General features: G+C 41.1%; 1 protein-coding gene across 5 annotated transcripts in view; it reads right to left on the bottom strand.

The window, feature by feature from the left end:
- Positions 1–1449: 1449 nt before the first annotated feature.
- Positions 1450–17615, bottom strand: part of PTPN21 (protein tyrosine phosphatase non-receptor type 21) — a 64063-nt gene continuing 47897 nt past the window's right edge. For all 5 annotated transcript variants that reach the window (XM_054026106.1, XM_054026107.1, XM_054026108.1 and 2 more), the window contains 7 exons: positions 15154–16622; positions 12095–12232; positions 8771–8992; positions 5943–6071; positions 5329–5563; positions 4735–4895; positions 1450–3806 (listed from right to left, as the gene is read on the bottom strand). In XM_054026106.1, coding sequence (XP_053882081.1) covers positions 3678–3806; positions 4735–4895; positions 5329–5563; positions 5943–6071; positions 8771–8992; positions 12095–12232; positions 15154–16622 — 2483 coding nt within the window. In that variant the 3' untranslated portion in view covers positions 1450–3677. The remainder of the gene's footprint in view (positions 3807–4734; positions 4896–5328; positions 5564–5942; positions 6072–8770; positions 8993–12094; positions 12233–15153; positions 16623–17615) is intronic.

A 17615-nucleotide genomic window follows, 5' to 3' on the forward strand; every position in this document is an offset into this window, starting at 1 on the left:
TAAAACTGAAGTGTGGGTCCACCAAACAAGGGACATAGACATTATGACATTGACAAGCTAAAGGCTCCTGAAATTCAGAAAGCCTTCATTTTCCAGTTAAAGTACAGGTTTCAAGCACTTGCAAACCTTGGTGAAGAGGAGGGGAATGCAATATGTGGGGCAAAGTAACAGCAATTTATAAACAGAGCAGTGAAGTCTGTCTAGGCTACAGCAGAAGAGAAGGAAGGAGTGGATTCCACCCAGCACATGGAGTACTATAGAAACCAGATGAGCCCTGAAGAAAAGGGTTTTAGACACAAAATCCCAGAAGCTAAAGAACAAATACCACGAGCAGAATAGCAAGGCACACCGGGAAGTCAAACGCCTTGTGAGAGTGGACATACAGCATTATATTGATAATCCGGCAACACAAGCAGTGGATGCTTTTGTTTGTTTGGTTGGTTTGTTTTGTTTTTTAAGGTCAGGCTTGACAAAGCCCTGGCTGGGATGATTTAGTTGGGGATTGGTCCTGCTTTGAGCAGGGGGTTGGACTAGCTGACCTTCTGAGGTCCCTTCCAACCCTGATATTCTATGATTGTATGATGCAGCTGCTTGTGATGAACAAGGAACAGTCTATAAAATGACACGGCTTATCAGTGGTAAACATCAGACACCAACAAACACTCTCATCAGGGACAAACAAGGACACCTACTAACAAATGAAAACGAACAAGAAATGCGCTGGACAGAGCATTTCAAAGAATTGCTGAACAGGTAGCCACCTAAAGACAAAGCAAACATCCAGGAGGCAGAAGATGATCTTGATACCAACACAGACACTCCAACTAAGGAAGAGTTCATTCAAGCCATCAAATCCTTAAAAAATGGGAAAGCTCTTGGCAAGGATAACTTGAATGCAGAATTGTTCAAGATAAATCCTGAGTTAGCAGCATCTATCCTGGCCCCTCTATTTACATCAGTCTGGGAAAGGGAAAAAGTGCCAGCTGAGTGGACCAATGGGGTTATAGTGAAGATACCAAAGAAAGGAACTCTCAGTGATTGTAATAATTGACGTGGTATCACACTTTTATATGTGCCAAGCAAAGTATTGTGCAAGATCATAGTCCAGCGTATATCAGAGGCAGTCAATAGCGTTCTCAGAAAAGAGCAAGCTGGTTTTCGGAAAAGGCGTGGATGCACAGACCAGATCTTCACTTTATGAAACATAACAGAACAATGCTTAGAAAGGCAACGGCAACTCTACATAAAATTCGTTTTTACTAAGGGCAATATAAATTGGAAAGGGCACCAAAAAACACTACATGGCTCTCGCAATCTACCCCAAAGTAATACACCTCTACCCCGATATAACGTTGTCCTCGGGAGCCAAAAAAATCTTACCGCGTTATAGGTGAAACCGCATTATATTGAACTTGCTTTGATCTGCCGGAGTGCGCAGCCCTGCCCCCCCCCCCCCCCCCCCGAGCACTGCTTTACCGCGTTATATCCGAATTCGTGTATATCGGGGTAGAGATGTATAATTTTGGGGGGAGTGATATTTTAACACTGTCATTTGGACCTTGTCTATCATTTTGGGAGCAGATCATTACAGAGGAAACTGAAGCAACCCTTTATTATCCTTTAATTAAAAATTGCACATCATTTTTTCTTGTGAAAGGAGCTTTTAGTCTCTTACACTAGGGCTTAAAGCTTCCTCACAGCTAATCAGAAGTAAATCGCACCATCCTGACAGTCATAAAAATGACTAACAAATAAATGCTAATCCCATTCCGTGGAGCAGGGATCTCTGTGGGAGGTTCAATATGTTTGTCTGTTTGTTCACTGACTGATCCTCCAAAGATTTAGGGAGTCAATTGACCACTAGACATCTACAAACAACAGAGATAGCTCTTGAATCGAGCTGTTTGTCTCTAAATCTCAAAGCCTTTACAATGGTGGGGAAACATTATTACCCCTGTTTTACAAATAGAGGCACAGAGAGGTGAAGTGATCTGACTTAGGTCACACAGTGAGTTAGTGGCAGAAGAGGGAACAGACCCTCAGGTCTCTTGACTTCCAGTTTCATGCCCCATCCAGTGACCATGCTGCCTTCTTTTGAGCAAATACCCACATCTCCATCATCATCAGTTATCATTTCTGAGTGTTGCTATCATTCTCAGATGGCCTCCTGTATATCAAACACCCTTAACTCAACAATACCATACAAGGCTAACGAAAACCTTTCAGCTGATTAACAAAATAAGCTCAGGAATTCTACTGTAAATTAAGATGTTTTTAAGCTTTTCTTGCTAGAGAGAGTAAAAATTAATACTGAAGTCTTTGCACTAACCATGTGCAACCAAAAATCACAGCCGTCACATTTGCACCATCATTTGCACATACTCAGTCCCCATTCACCACTATGCAACTTCCTACTTTTAAGTTCTATTATCTCTCACTTCATCATTTCCAAAGGCTCTTCCTAAATTAACAGTTAGGTTAGTAATGGTACTTTAATCTATTAAATGATATATGGTTACAGTTTATATGCTTAGCTATATAAATAAGAGAGCAAAAAAAAAAAAAGTGCTTAAAACATCATTTGCATCCACTTCGATTTCAACCAGTAAAATCAAACTGTCCTCTAAATATATGAATAATACTGAATATATACCTCCTCTTGTCCATTTTGTTACCTAGAACCCTGTAGGTAACTGACCTTCTCTTGTTCATTTACTTTTACCTAAAACCATTGACAATAACCTCTTCCCCTTGCTGATTATTACCTATAACTCTGTAGGTAACTGTGCCTCTCTCTTACCATTTATGTCACCTAGAAATATGTAGGCAACAATGCCTTCTACTTGCCTATTTTATTACCTAGCACTCTGCAGGTAACAAGACTTTTCTCTTGCTGATTCTACTACCTGGAACTCTACAGGTACCAACAGTTTCCTCTTGTACTTTTCACTTTTGTACATATCCTGAAAAGTTAATTTGAGTGTCTTCGTTTCTGCTCTTCTCTGAAAACTTGTGCTGTTTACAAATGTATATCTCTTTGAAGACTAAAAAAATTAAATTTGCTGAATAGAAAAATAACTGTCCTGATGTTTTTAGGTTTCTAGCAGCTGCTGGTTCTGCTAAATGAACCAGAAGAAACCAAGTCTATTTTAAAAAATATATTAGCATTGTTTTAAATACAAAATGGAAAGTAGAGTGAGACTACTTAAGACCTTGGCATTCCAATGGGGCAGTCATGCCCCTCGCTATGCAACTCTACAGATATTTTTTCCATACTTAGAGCTAATGCTCTGTTTTTAAAAAAGCAATTTAGACTTAAAAAACCATAGGTTATTTCCAAAATTGCCTAGTGTACTTTTGGTAAAGTTGACAGTTAATTTACCCAGAGTAACACAATATCAAGAAAGTGGGCAGGTACTTCACAAGAGCACAGTTGTGTTATGTTAGAACCTTCCTAACATAGCTGAACACAGAAAGAAGTTAGTCCAGTCAATATCTTGCTTTGCAAAGGTTGATACCTTGGACTTGCATTTAATATCCCCACACCATGCCAAAAAGGTAACTCTGCATGAGTTATCTATTGAGGAAAACACCCGAAAGGCAAGTATGTCTGGACAACTGCAATTCTCCTTTTATAAACTCTTGAGATGATTCAGTCCCACAGGAAGTGGTGGGCGTCATATAAGCCTAGAACTTTTAAGGAACTGAATAAGAACTCCATAGACGAAAGTGTATTGACAGAGAGTCTGCACCATCATCATCCTCTGCTGCCTCAGCATGTCCAGCACTCTTGGGATGTCCAGCATCTGGTAAAAGAAAGAAGTTAACTGTTATAACGACTGGCGATTAATAAGTCTGTGGTTTGTTCTTTCAAGGCAGGAGAGATGCATGATCTAAGCACAGGGCACAGAGTCAGTAACTCCTAAGCTCAGATCTCAACTCTGACAATTAACCCACTGTGGCCTGGGCCAAGTCACTTAAATTGTCGGCCTCATTTTCCTTATCTGTAGAAAGGGCTTAATACTAATTTGCGTACCTCATAATGAGGCTTAATAATTTAATGCTTGGCAAGTGCTTTGAAGATGAAAAGCACTGCCATGTGTAAATACTAAGTAGCATCAGCACAGAGTATCTTAGTTTCAGTATCTATCACCTTTCAGAGCACATTCAAAAATGAAAAAAGCAACAAGTGCAATAGTCTATAGCTGGTCACCTTCGGTGATGGCCAGACAGGGCTAATGTCTCCTCTAAATATTTTATGAAACTGTCACACTGTCTTCTACACAACACTAGTATTATAAATACAGATACACCCAGCAACCAGGCAAATCTGATGAAGTGCAGGGACTAGACTGAAAAAATGCATCTGTAAAAATGGGTCATAAAGCCAAACTAGCAAGATGCTGGGTTCCCTCATCTCCTACTGAAGTCCACAGGATGTGCGGATGCCCTGCACCACACAGGCATTGATCAGCACCTTGCAGGACAAGGTTCCTGAATGAAAAATACATGTTAATGCACACCTGATGCACTAGCAAACGCTTTTACAATATTACCAAAGGGGGTGAGGAGCTGGTAAGGGTTCTCCCAACCTCAGCAGTAAAGATTTTCCATAGGCCACACCATAAGTGCTCAATAGATCAGGCAGCACAATATTTATGATCTGGGTGACCTGAGCAATCTCCACATACATATACCAAAGCTTTTATTTTAAAACATAGGCAAGAAAATAACCTCATTGTGTTCCAAACAGGCAATCATGATCTCTGACAATATGACCACTCCCGTTCTTCCTACACCTGCGCTGCAGTGCACCAGTACAGGAGGGTTAGAGCTTTTAGGATCTGCTGTGCTGTTTGTATGGCGCCGCACTGACTGTATCTCCTCCAAGTATGCTGTCAGTTTCAATGGGAAAGAAAAAGACACGTAAATACACATATTACATCACTACCATTGTAACTAACATCAGAGAACAAACCGCAACATTCCTGTCACATTCGTGACAACGAACATTGATTTACTGAAACATTTTTAACAGCCCATCAAAGCAACAGGAAGGATTATTTATTTACTTGGGAGTTTCCCTGGGGAAACAGCCTAACTCTCTTTTGCTGGGGAGCGATTAAAGTGACAGCTTGCAGTGTAATTATGTTTCAATTTATATGGTTTTTAATGATTACGTACATGAGCTTAGAGGCAGACAGACATACATTTCTACAAAAAAAGGCAATCCAACATCCATCACTGGTGTGAAGAAACCTTTAACATCAGTATGCTCTACAACCATAGTAGGTGGTGTGGCTAATGGAGGGGATTAACACAACTTACATAGAAATCCCTTGGGATCCTCTGGGCACCCATGCTCTGGCCAGTCAGTGTACTGCAGATGCCAAACTGTTCTCTCCTGCCCTGTGAGAAGGTGTTTGATCTTCAAGCCGGTAGTTGCATAGCAGCCAGAGTCTGTCCGGAATCGTGTAGTAATCTTAAATCTCCCATAGGTGACAGTGTTGTGCCTTGAGCCAAGTCGGGGCCAGTACCTGAAGCTCTTTTCTCGCCCACCCTCCTTGGAAGCAAAGCATTACAAACATAAGGCATGAACACACACATACACAATTGAACTTGCTGTAACAATCCCAACGTTTCTACCCCACAATATACCGCTAAAGGGCTTCTCCACAAACTTTGACTCAGACTTAGTAAATGAGGAAACCATTTCTAAGGCTGAGTCTATGCTAGAATGGTTGGCCAGTATAGCTATCTCAGCAAATCTCTCGAGTGGAGACCAGTTTATACTGACAAAACTTCTAACAGTTCCCTGAATGAAAAACTATATTGGCAAAAGGATTTTTTTGTCAATATAAAAATATCACACAAGATTACGATCCTAACTAACATTACTATATCGAGAAACATTTCAAAGCACACCTGGCCTAAGGACTCACCTCTTCTGCTGTCACCATTGCTATAATGGCAATCCCTTGTTCCCACACCATCTGCCAGAAATCCTGACATGTATTCTGCAAAGGGCCCTGTGTAGCAATATAGTCCCACTCAATGCCACTGACAGAGACCTGTAAAAAATGCCAAAAGAGAATGTTAAATTACTGGTTACCAAGAAAGTTGTTTGCAAAATGAGTGACTTTAAAGTTTGGAGTTGGAAGTGACATTTGGGAATCAAATGAGGCCATTTGTAAAACATATAAATCTGACTCCACCTAGTATTTGCACCCTGTCGTGTTGAAGTCATCATTTATATAGTCCTTTAAAAAAGGTTAAATGAACATTTAGAGGAGAAAAACAACTAGAGATACAGTATTTTAAAACCAACCATACTGGACAACTGAGGCTACATCAACATTCTTTCATATTGGGTGAATTCTGTGCAGTCAGACAAATTAGGCTTTAAAGACATTTTCTAGCCATTTCAATGCCATTATTACAGTGTTAAAAGGAGTCTACACTAGTCAATATGTTTTTCCTCCCAATTTTGATTCAGGAAATTCAAAATGCTGACTTATAGCTTGTTATCGAGTATGAAAACTGTTCAATACTATGCCAGGCAGCAAAAGGCCATAAAAAAAACAAACCAAACAAAAAAAACCAACAACATATAACCTTGTTTAGAGCTGCCTACAGATAAGAAGGGAGGGATAGCTCAGTGGTTTGAGCATTGGCCTGCTAAACCCAGGGTTGGGAGTTCAATCCTTGAGGGGGCCACTTAGGGATCTGGGGAAAAAATCAGTACTTGGTCCTGTTAGTGAAGGCAAGGGGCTGGAATCGATGACCTTTCAAGGTCCTGTCTAGTTCTAGGACAGAGGATATCTCCATTAATTTATTTATTTTAAGGAGATCTTAACTCTCTTTAGAAGCATCAAATCATTTAAGACTATAACCCCCTCCCTGTGGAAACACCCACTGGAAAAGGGCAAAGGGCCCTGGAAATTCTATGAAGTTCACCTTGCAAGAGGTTCCTTATAATCTTTAAGGAAAGAGGCTGGGGCCAGGGGAAAGGGGTTATACCGTGAAGAGCAGTTTCCCACCTGGCTCCATCTACTCCCTGTGCCCAGCCAGGAAAGTTCCAGCATGAAGCTAGCATTCCCACCTTCTGTACTCCCAGGCCAGATCCACAGAAGGAGAGGGAACAATAGGGCCCTTAAATTTCAGTTCTTTAGGTTGGGTGTATGTCTGTCTCTGCTGCGAATGGAGTCAGACTGGGCAATTACAATACCTGACACATATATACCAGCTTTGATCTCAAAGGACCCCAGTGTGCTTTAAGGATTATTGTCCAGCTTTTTATATCCCCAAAGCATTGATTTACCTTCTATTAATGTATGACAAAGAAAAAAGAGAAAGCAACTGAATGAACAGTATATGGCAGATGCCTCAGATATGTGATCATGGAGTCTCTCTTAAGGCCTAAGGGCTTGTCTACACCGAGACTTAATGTGTGGCTAGGCAGGGTTTGAATGTACAGTCCTCTAGTCTGCCACTCACTAAGTGGCTGTGTGGACCCTGTTACTGTGCTCTAAAGGTTCCATTGTGTGCTGTGATGTTCTGCTGTTTCAAACAGCGGTACGTCAAAGCGCACTACAGAACTTTTAGTGCGCAGTAACAGAGTCCACACAGTTGCTTAGTGTGTGGCAGGCTACAGTGCTGTAGTTTTACACCCCAGCTTGCTGCACACTACATCTTCACGTAGATAAGACCTAAGGAAAATCTCTCTTCCTCAAAATAGTGAATATTAGGCCAGCATGAAAAGGGAAAGAGGGACTGACTGGGCATTTACCCGCACTCATTTATCACGTTTCAGAGTAGCAGCCGTGTTAGTCTGTATCCGCAAAAAGAACAGGAGTACTTGTGGCACCTTAGAGACTAACAAATTTATTAGAGCATAAGCTTTCGTGGACTACAGCTCACTTCTTCGGATGCATATAGAGTGGAACATATATTGAGGAGATATATATACAGACATACAGAGAGTATGAACAGGTGGGAGTTGTCTTACCAACTCTGAGAGGCCAATTAAGTAAGAGAAAAAAAAACGTTTGAAGTGATAATCAAGCTAGCCCAGTACAGACAGTTTGATAAGAAGTGTGAGAATACTTACAAGGGGAGATAGATTCAATGTTTGTAATGACTCAGCCATTCCCAATCCTTATTCAATCCTGAGTTGATTGTATCTAGTTTGCATATCAATTCCAGCTCAGCAGTCTCTCGTTGGAGTCTGTTTTTGAAGTTTTTCTGTTGTAAGATAGCCACCCGCAGGTCTGTCATTGAATGGCCAGACAGGTTAAAGTGTTCTCCCACTGGTTTTTGAGTATTATGATTCCTGATGTCAGATTTGTGGCTGTAGCTCACGAAAGCTTATGCTCTAATAAATTTGTTAGTCTCTAAGGTGCCACAAGTACTCCTACTCATTTATCAGTCATCAGTTTTTCAACTTCAGTCCTAACACTTCCCTTAGTGCAACAGTTGCAATCCCCTGCACAGTTAAGAGAAAGAAAAGTATCTCCCAGCAGTGTCGTGCTGCTCTGAAGCTAGCACCACCAACTCAGGTCTTCATCACCAAGACCCTCCTCATAGCCCCCGGTGCCCTGACATTTCAAAGTGCAGAGGTCAGTGTGCTCAGTCAGCCAATCCAGCAAGTCAACTACCCTGGCAACACTGTTGGGCTATTCAGAATGATTTTAACCGAATAATAAAGAGGCTTTTGATACTAGCTGCAAGAATCATTCTGTAAAATGTTCTTCATCAGTATTAATCTTACCTTAATATGGGATGCATTGATATAGCCAGTGTTGTTTTCTTTGGTTGGGACCAGCTCCACTCTGGCATCATCATAGGGAAGGACATCCTGGAACCTGTTTCTCTCTGCATTTTCAGGGAGCCGAGCTATTGAGCACTCTCCATCTAGGAGCCTTTTCTTTTGAATCTGCTCATACTCGGTAAACACCATTCCCTGTTCCAGCCGTTGTTCTAGAATTTTACACTAAAAGATAGAATAAGATGATCATATAATGCCACAGCCCAACTCAATTTTACTCTTAACATTGCAATGAAAAGAATTTAATTAAAAAAAAAAAAGAGCACAAATTTCTCTCACTTAATTTTTAAAAGCCCTTTCCAGCTATCACTATTTTTACAATCACAATAATTCAGGAGTGGCCAAATATTGGGGTCTTTACTCAGATTAAACTAATTTACGTTAATGGGAGTTTTGTCTAAGTGAAGATGGATGAAGAATGTAAGGATATGGCACTAGGAGATGGAAATAGTAAATAACATTCAAAAATTATTCCTTGATTTCTATAGAGATAATCCAATCAGACATGGGAACATTTTGCCAAACAAGGTAGTTAGGACAGAGTCTCTACAGGTATTTGAGGCAAGGATAGATAAGTTTGGACGGGGATGTGTACAGTCCTTCCTGCTTGATGTAGCAGGTTGCAGTAGCTAATTTGAGAGGTATCTTCCAACTCTATTATCTGGTCAGCTTTGTTTTGAATCTGGAGAGCCACCTGAACAACAAAGTGTTTTGTTAAATGAATAAATTCAGCATACTCTGCAAATACTCTCTCAGTTTTATCAGCCTGCAGATGATAAATGTTGAAGATGGCAGCAAATCCTTCCTACAAACTCCTGCTGCAGATGAGGTATAAGCACAAATTCCTCCTACCATAATAATTCTGTTTTATTTTTAATTATTTTCTGTATTGTTTTTCATTTATGTTTCATTAATTGTTTTATTTTTATTTAACAAGACCTGCTGAAAAACATTTTTTTTTCAAAACCAAAATACTTTCTAATCAGAAGACACGTTTGGAATTTCAGCAACTGTTTACTTAAAAAAAAAAAAAAAAAAAGGGAAGATTTAAGCTAGAGAAGTGTGTGTGTGTGTGTGTGTGTGTGTGTGTGTGTGTGTGTGTGTGTGTGTGTGTGTGTGTGTGTGTGTGTGTGTGTGTGTGTGTGTGTGTGTGTGTGTCGTGCACCAGACTATCACAGTAACATCAGAACAGCCACACAGTATGAGACAAATCAACCATCTAGTCTGGTATCCTCATCTGCCGTTACCAGATGGTACAGAGAAAGGTGTAAAATCTCCATAACAATTCATACATCGGCACACTCACAGGGAAGTTTCTGACTTTCTTCTTGGTCAAGTTCCTACTATGAAATTGACTACAAGGGCACAGTAGCATGAATCTGAGCTTCAGAAGTATATGTTGAATGAACTTCTTGGTCCTCTACAAATATTTGCAGTCCTCAGACTGGATTTTCTTCTATTACATACGTCCGAATTGTTTTGTCTGTGCCCTATTTAAATGGTAAACTTCTTGTTTGTACAGCATCACGCACAACAGTGCTCAGTGTTATAACAGCGGCAATATCTGCTTTTAAAAGCTTTCACTATTTACTTCAAGAATGACTCGATTCTTTCCTCTAATAGATTCCTGTGGGTGGTACTAGGCAATTGCGCCTCTGCCCTAGTGGTTCTACTGTGCAGAGGTCTGCAAGGTTCTATTTTGTCACCCTCCTATTCAACATGCACTGCAGACAGGGCTGCTGGGAAAGACACTGCAGGGATGTGGATGCAGAGGACACACATCTCTGACTCCTTTTCATCTATCCTATCAGTGCAGATTCCCCGTTTTCCCCAAGTGCTTGGAAAAAACTGGGGTGTGGATAAAGTGTGCTCACTGAAGCTCAAGCCATTAATGGCTGTGTCGGTTTGCTAACTTCATTGACAATGTGGTGTTATTTTAGGTCCCCAGCATCTCCTAGACTCCTATGGTGCACCTATGGCTAAAAATGCCATCTTCTAGCTACATTTGTCCAGAAAATTACAACACCTCTCTCCAGTGTGTGGACCTTACTCAGTTATCCAAACCTTTGAGATCTCCAGAATGAATTACTTCTGTGAGCTTGACACTGGATTACCCTTTGGAAGCCATTTGGAAGTTTGTAGTTGGTGCAGAATGTGGTTTCTCATTGAGGGTTCAGTCCTGCAAGGTGCTCAGTGACCTTCTCAGTGAATTGAGTTAAAGTGGAGATGAAGTTGAGCGTGCTATGTTATGCACAGAATCAGGTACTTAAGTGTTGGCTGAAGGATGCACTTTACACTACTTCTCCAAGGACTGCACTGGCTATGCTCCTGGGTATAATTCAGGGTGATAATATTGCTCTATAGAGTCCTATATAGTTTGGGTTCTGCCTATTTTCATCCCATATCCTCTCATGACACTTAGATTAGCCAGAGCGCTCTTGCTTATGCTGCACATCCCAGCTTTAAACTGCCTTGATCCCAGCTTTCTCAGCTGGATGACCCTCAGCTTTGGAGCCTGCTTCCCTCACAGGTTTGAGACAGTATATATGTGTTGATCTTCAGGGCATTGTTTAAGATCCATCTTTTTTTTTCAGGGTTTTTCCTGAGGAGAAATATCAATGTCACCTGCAAAGACCTGAACCCTGGAGCAAATTCTAACTAGGATAATAAATAATAAAAAATTAACAAGTAAGCACCAATAGTACAAGTCACACAGAAAGTCACAGCCCCTACCATGAACAGCATACACTCTAGACAGGAATACAACTCAGTGGGAAACAGAGGGAAAGTTTCTAATTTAAAAAATTCTGGATACTATTTTAACTACTGCCCACGTGCCCAGAAGCTGGATAACAGGTGAATCTTATATATAATAGATGGAGATATACCTATCTCATAGAACTGGAAGGGATCCCAAAAAGTCAGAGTCCAGCCCCCTGCCTTCACTAGCAGGACCAAGTACTGATATTTCCCCATCCCTAAGTGGCCCCCTCAAGGATTGAACTCACAACACTGGGTTTAGCAGGCCAATGCTCAAACCACTGAGCCATCCCTCCCTCCTTTCATCCTTAGTCTCATCAGGCACTTTTCCCAACAACTAACCAATAATTAGAAGTCTCTTTCACCAATTTGCTGCCACCTTCTATGTCTGAATTATTCTGAGGGTGAGATGTTCTAGTAATTAGCACAAAACACAATGATGATACAGTTCATTTTTAAGATTGCCTGGCTAAGAGAAACCAAACACTCTAGAAAACTTTAACATACCCGTTCATCATTTGTTGCTCTCGTAGGCTCTTCTTTACCCTCATCTGGCAAAGGCATGCGAGACAAGGTTAGTCCATTTAGGGCAGCTAGCTTCAGAGGCCCTATTTTTTTTGCATCAGTTCTATTCTTTTTCATACCCTGCAGAAAAAAATTTAAAAATTGTAATATCCACAAAACAGATTATAGCGTGGTCTTCATAGGGGTTCAGCTTAATAAGAGGGACTCCTCTGACACCTTTTTTGCAAACAGAAGACAATGCACAGCCGTATCTCTTTGCTAACCACTGTCTAAGAGATTGCAGTGGTAAAGCCACATTCTTTCCTAGGACAGGACACCAGTCGGACTTCATTCCAGATACAAGTTTCTGAAACGCCACAAGAATGACAAATATTGTTCTCTCCAAGGCTAGGTCACAGTGCAAGGGCAATTCTGGGCAGTTTACAGTCCTCAATAGAATTAAAATCTTTAATAGTACGAATAAGACAGAAAAAAATACCACAAAGGGATATCACACATCTAAATGATTATGTGCATCACACTATATAGTTTATACGCCCAGTTTTCAGAAGCGGCCTCAGAGAGCACAATTTTATGGGTGCATTTTATAGCACTTAGATGCATAAGCATTAGACTGCAGATGGGGTGGGGGGAGGGTTCTTAAATGTCAAACCAGTAAAAAAAGTGGGCCTACAACAAATTTCAGATGCAAAAATGTGGTCGAGACTTAGAGGCAGAGTTAAAGGCCTTTGGAAAATCAGGGCCTGAATCTTTAATTTTGCAGTAATCACTTACTGTTAGAGGAAAATATTAGTACAAATTCAGGGGAATTTTTGTGTTAAGAACCATTCCACCATGATCTTTTAAACACTTATATACTAGAGAAAGCAAACGTCTCAATCCTACAGTTTATAAGTTTGGCTGCTAACAAAAATAATAGACCTAAAGAATTTATCACAGTGAAAAAACCTGAAACACAACATGGACACATGTGGTGTGAGAGTAAAAAAAAAAAAAAAAATCAATATATCCAAGAGCTAACAGGCAGTAACAGAAACGAAAACACTGCTAAATGCCAAAGCTAAGAGATGGGACTATGTGAAAGAATGAATGAATGGAAACCCAATAACAAAGGACCACAGTGGGAGCAAAAGACGTCATGGAAAGAATGCCTCTATCAGTCTTATCAGGATATAAATCTCAGCATTAAGTACTGAAAGGAATTAGGTTTTATCTATATTGTTTGCAGGGTTGTTGTAGCCACGTTGGTCTCAGGATGAGAGAGAGATGAAGTGGGTAAGGTACTATCTTTTCCTGGACCAACTTCTGTTGGTGAAAGACAAGCTTTCGAGCTCCACAGAAGTTGGTCCAATAAAAGATATTACCTCACCCACCTTGTTCTAGCTATATTTTAAAATAACTAAACAATGTTACTTGCTGAATAAGACAGTATTCTATTGAACATTTCCAATGAGTAAAGAACATCTCAGTTTAAAACTAAAGTGAGTCTCTCTCTCTCTCTCTCTCTCTCTCTCTGAAAGCAAACTAATTACAAACACAGTCGAAGGAAAAAGCAGGGTAGATTCACAAATGTCTCAAAAATATATACCATGTAAAGAGCAAGACCCAAACCTTAAAGATATTTAAAGGTCACATTGCAATAATTACGACTTAGGTGCCTAAAATCCTTAGAGGATCTGGACCCATGACACAAGGTGAGAGTTCAAGCTACCTCTGAATATAAACCTATCAACAGAAGAACCTCATTAGTTTTACTGGATGTTAGTGTAACAGAGGGGGAAGAGACACAGAAATTATATATAATTATAAAGTTCTTAAAAGGTAATTGACTATGGTTGTGCAATTCTACTAGGTCTCTTTCTGCATCCAGCTCCATGCTAGAAAGCTGGATTCGGAGGGACAATGATGAGGGCTATATAAGTGCCTAGATAAATAGACTAAGCCTACAGTATTTAGTTTCTGCAAAGTCAGCTGTAGCAGCTGCTAAAGCAGTAAAACTAGTATGCCAGTCAGTTTCTGATTGCTGCTCTTCCCTGTATAAAAAGCTACTTGGCAGCTGCTGGTAGTGACCCTGGGGAAGACGTTAATGTAGTACAATCAATTTAAAGAAAAAAAAAAGCAAACTAAAAGTAGGGAAACAGGAAAAAAAAAGCTAGCGGCTAAAAGGAAGAAAAAATATTATTTTGTTTTTATTACAGTAGCACCCACAATGAGCGAGGCACTGTACAAACGCATGGACTTATAGTTCCTGCCCTAAGAACTTGCAAACTAAACAGACTAAAAACAAAGAAGATCATGAATTACATTGTGTGATTCTGCACACATCTTGTAGGAGGTTTTGTGGGCAGGAGTGTCAGTTTGTGTTTGTGGGAGGGAGGGGAATGGCAAGGAGGGACTAAGTTTTTAGGGATGAAAGAATGGTTAAAAGGTTAGAGAGGAAGGGAGGGAGTGCCTGGAAAAGGGAAAAACCAAGGAGTGAACACAAAGCAGGGAGGTGCTTAGTGACATCACATTAGGAGGAGAGGGAGTGGGAAGTGTGTCAGAAGACAAGTGAACATTCAGTTAAGTCCAATGCTCAAATTATGGGAATAGGTCTAATGTCGGTCACAAAACTGCTAGAGAAGTGGATGTAGCTGCGCCTGCTTCAGTTGCCTGTGAATGGGGGGGGGAAAGGGGAGGCTCTAGGAACCATGGCCTATTAAAAGCCACCCTGAATGACTCATGCATGGGTTATATGAGGCTGAGGAGGTCTCAGAGCCAGTCCCCCCTAGCTACAGATTGAATAGGGGGTGGGGTAGGAAGACTGTCTGAACAGACTGGGGGGGGGGGGAAAAGAGAGACAAAATAGGGGAGAGAAGGGACAGACAAATAAGGAGAGAAAGCAGGAAACAGAGCGCGAGAGAGGGCAATGGAGAGGAAGGTTACTGCATTTAATTGCTATGCTTCAAAGATATTGAAAAAACTTTTTAAAAAACACCAATGATTGGTATCAGATCTATTATCAGGAGCCACGAGAAGAGAGAGAAATAATATCCACTTACTCCTAAAGGGGGAAGACCTTCCACTATATTCTTCTTCCCTGACAGAAGATCAGAGACGGGTCTCTTCTTTAGAGAATCCTTTCTCACTCTGTACCTTCCTGAAGTAGTAAGGTCAGATTCTGACATAGACGGAGTCAGCAATCCTTCACCTCTTCTCTGCACCTGGGTTTCAGCCATTAAGTGTACTGGGCTCACATCTTTTATCCTCTTTTCCGTCTCCGAAATATGTAACTTAGGCTCAAGGATATGCAAAGGGCCAGGAGGTGAAGCAACAGAACTGTAGGGGTAACTTAGTAAGGATTCCTGAGGATAGCCACCCATAATAGCAGAAAGCTGGGTTTGATCATCAGTGAGAGGAGTCAGAGTTGTACTAGCTTTGTTTTCTTCTTCAAATTCTTCCTCTTCCTCGCTGCTGTGAATCAGCATAGTGGCATCTGAAAGAGACTTCTTATGATCACAGTTCAAACTTTCTTCTTGCTCCTTATTTTCTTCTTGCTTTGTTCTCTCTATGAAAATGCAGGGCTGTGACCCTGCCAACATGACCCTTGGAAGAGCCACATCTGCAGCAGAAGCTGACATGGTCCGCTCTTTAATTCTTATGCCTTCAAAGTTGTGGGTAAGTCCAGCTATTTCAATACTGTTCCTTTTCTGTAGCTGAGCATGCCGTGCTGATGTTAAGGGCTCACTCACTTCCTGAAGGGAATGTGCAACAGGCAGGCTGTCTTCCTGAAACGTCTGAACTGAATGGTGGACTCGCCGCGTGATGAGATCTGGATTGCTGCTGCTAATGTAAAGATGTCGGGACAGGTCTGGGGTACTGTTTGCAGGTCTTGGGTATGGGTAAGGGGGAGGAGGTCGATAGACCTGGGTCTTCATGATGTTTGGTGCTGGATACTCCTGAGCCTGAAGCTGCACATTTGTCAGCTCAGGGACACTAACTGCTCCAACAACTGGACGCCGTTCAGCAGGATATGGGTAGGGAGACTGGCTATGAAAACTGTAACTCAGGTTAAAAGGATAGTGATTAGATTGGGGGGAGGTGAAGTGAGCATGTTCTCGGATTTCAGGCTGGCTATAGACCAGAGCATCAGGCCTACTGTAAGCATATGAATTGCTGATGTTAAGATTTCTCATAGAATGACTCTGCCTATCTGTGTGTATCATTCCTCTGTTAAGCTGTCTCATTACAGTTTCATAATCTGGTGTAGGCCGATAAGAAGGTGGTATTAGCGCACTATGTCGATGCGACGGAACATAATCAGGTCTCAGGACATCGCTTCCAGTAATGCTTGGGTTAGAGGACATGGGAGATGGCTGCAAATAGTGCTGTGGGTTATTCAAAGAGTTAGTGCTGTGTGCGCTATAGACACTCCCATTGCGAATTCTGCCATTGTAGTCATGTGGAGCTCTATCCAAGCTAGTCTGAGAGTGGTAGTAGTATCCATTCTGCTTGTTCACAAAAAGGTTATCTGAAAAAAAATGGAAGTGTTTAACAACCATTATGTCCAAACATTAAAAAAAGAGTGAAATTCCTCTACTAGCCATGTTTAATCAATGATTAATTATCAAAACCTCAGCCCTTCCCCACCATATCTCGGCTTTAACAATATATTGCTGCTAAGCAACATTTTACTTCCAAGGATTGCATTTTTAGTGCTGCAAGGCTCCCAACACACTGCAATACACAATTGCTACCTCGGGATAGTATTTCTGTTTTACCTCTTGCTACCTGGTCAATTTTCTGACATACAGAATGGGCCCTGTAATATAGTCCTTTACCTGGAGACTGATTTAATTCTGATGTAATTTGTTTTCAGACACCATGATGTTAATGAGTGTGGCATCAAGACTCAGCAGTGAAACATGACAGATGTAAATTTGCCTTCTATCTTGAAGTCATTCAGAACTTTTTTTGCTATGACCAAGTGGGGTTGTGATGTAACAGCAGAGTCAGAATTCAGGCAAGGTTGATCAATAAAATGTGTCTCACTCACAAGAACCATTCAAAAGCAGGAATCTAGAAAAATCCCACCAACTAAGCAGTAACAGGCTCAGGCGCAACATCAGGCTTTCAGCTCTCTAGGCAGGGGAGACAAGGCACAGTACAGAGTTATGGCACTTGAGCTCTGGGGGAAGAGGTGCACCATACCTGTAGGGGCAGCCATGCTAGTCACCTAACTAACTGGATTAATCAACAGTGGCTGCAGAGGGGACTTTCCCTTATCCACCAAGCCACTCAACATCCTGCAGTGACTGCAGCTACTGAGAATTAGGCAGAGGGGAAGCTTCTGATCTTATTTCTTTATATCTTATTTACCTGTTTTATGCCAGTGAATTATACAGAGTTACACTTGAGATACGCCAGTGCAAGGTCTTGTCTACATGGGGAAGTTGTACTAGAATAACCTAAGGTGTGAATTCAGACTGATCTAAATCAGTGCAAATTCCTTTGTAGAGACATT

Source organism: Malaclemys terrapin, chromosome 4 (genome assembly GCF_027887155.1).
Source record: "Malaclemys terrapin pileata isolate rMalTer1 chromosome 4, rMalTer1.hap1, whole genome shotgun sequence".
Taxonomy (NCBI): Eukaryota; Metazoa; Chordata; order Testudines; family Emydidae; genus Malaclemys; species Malaclemys terrapin.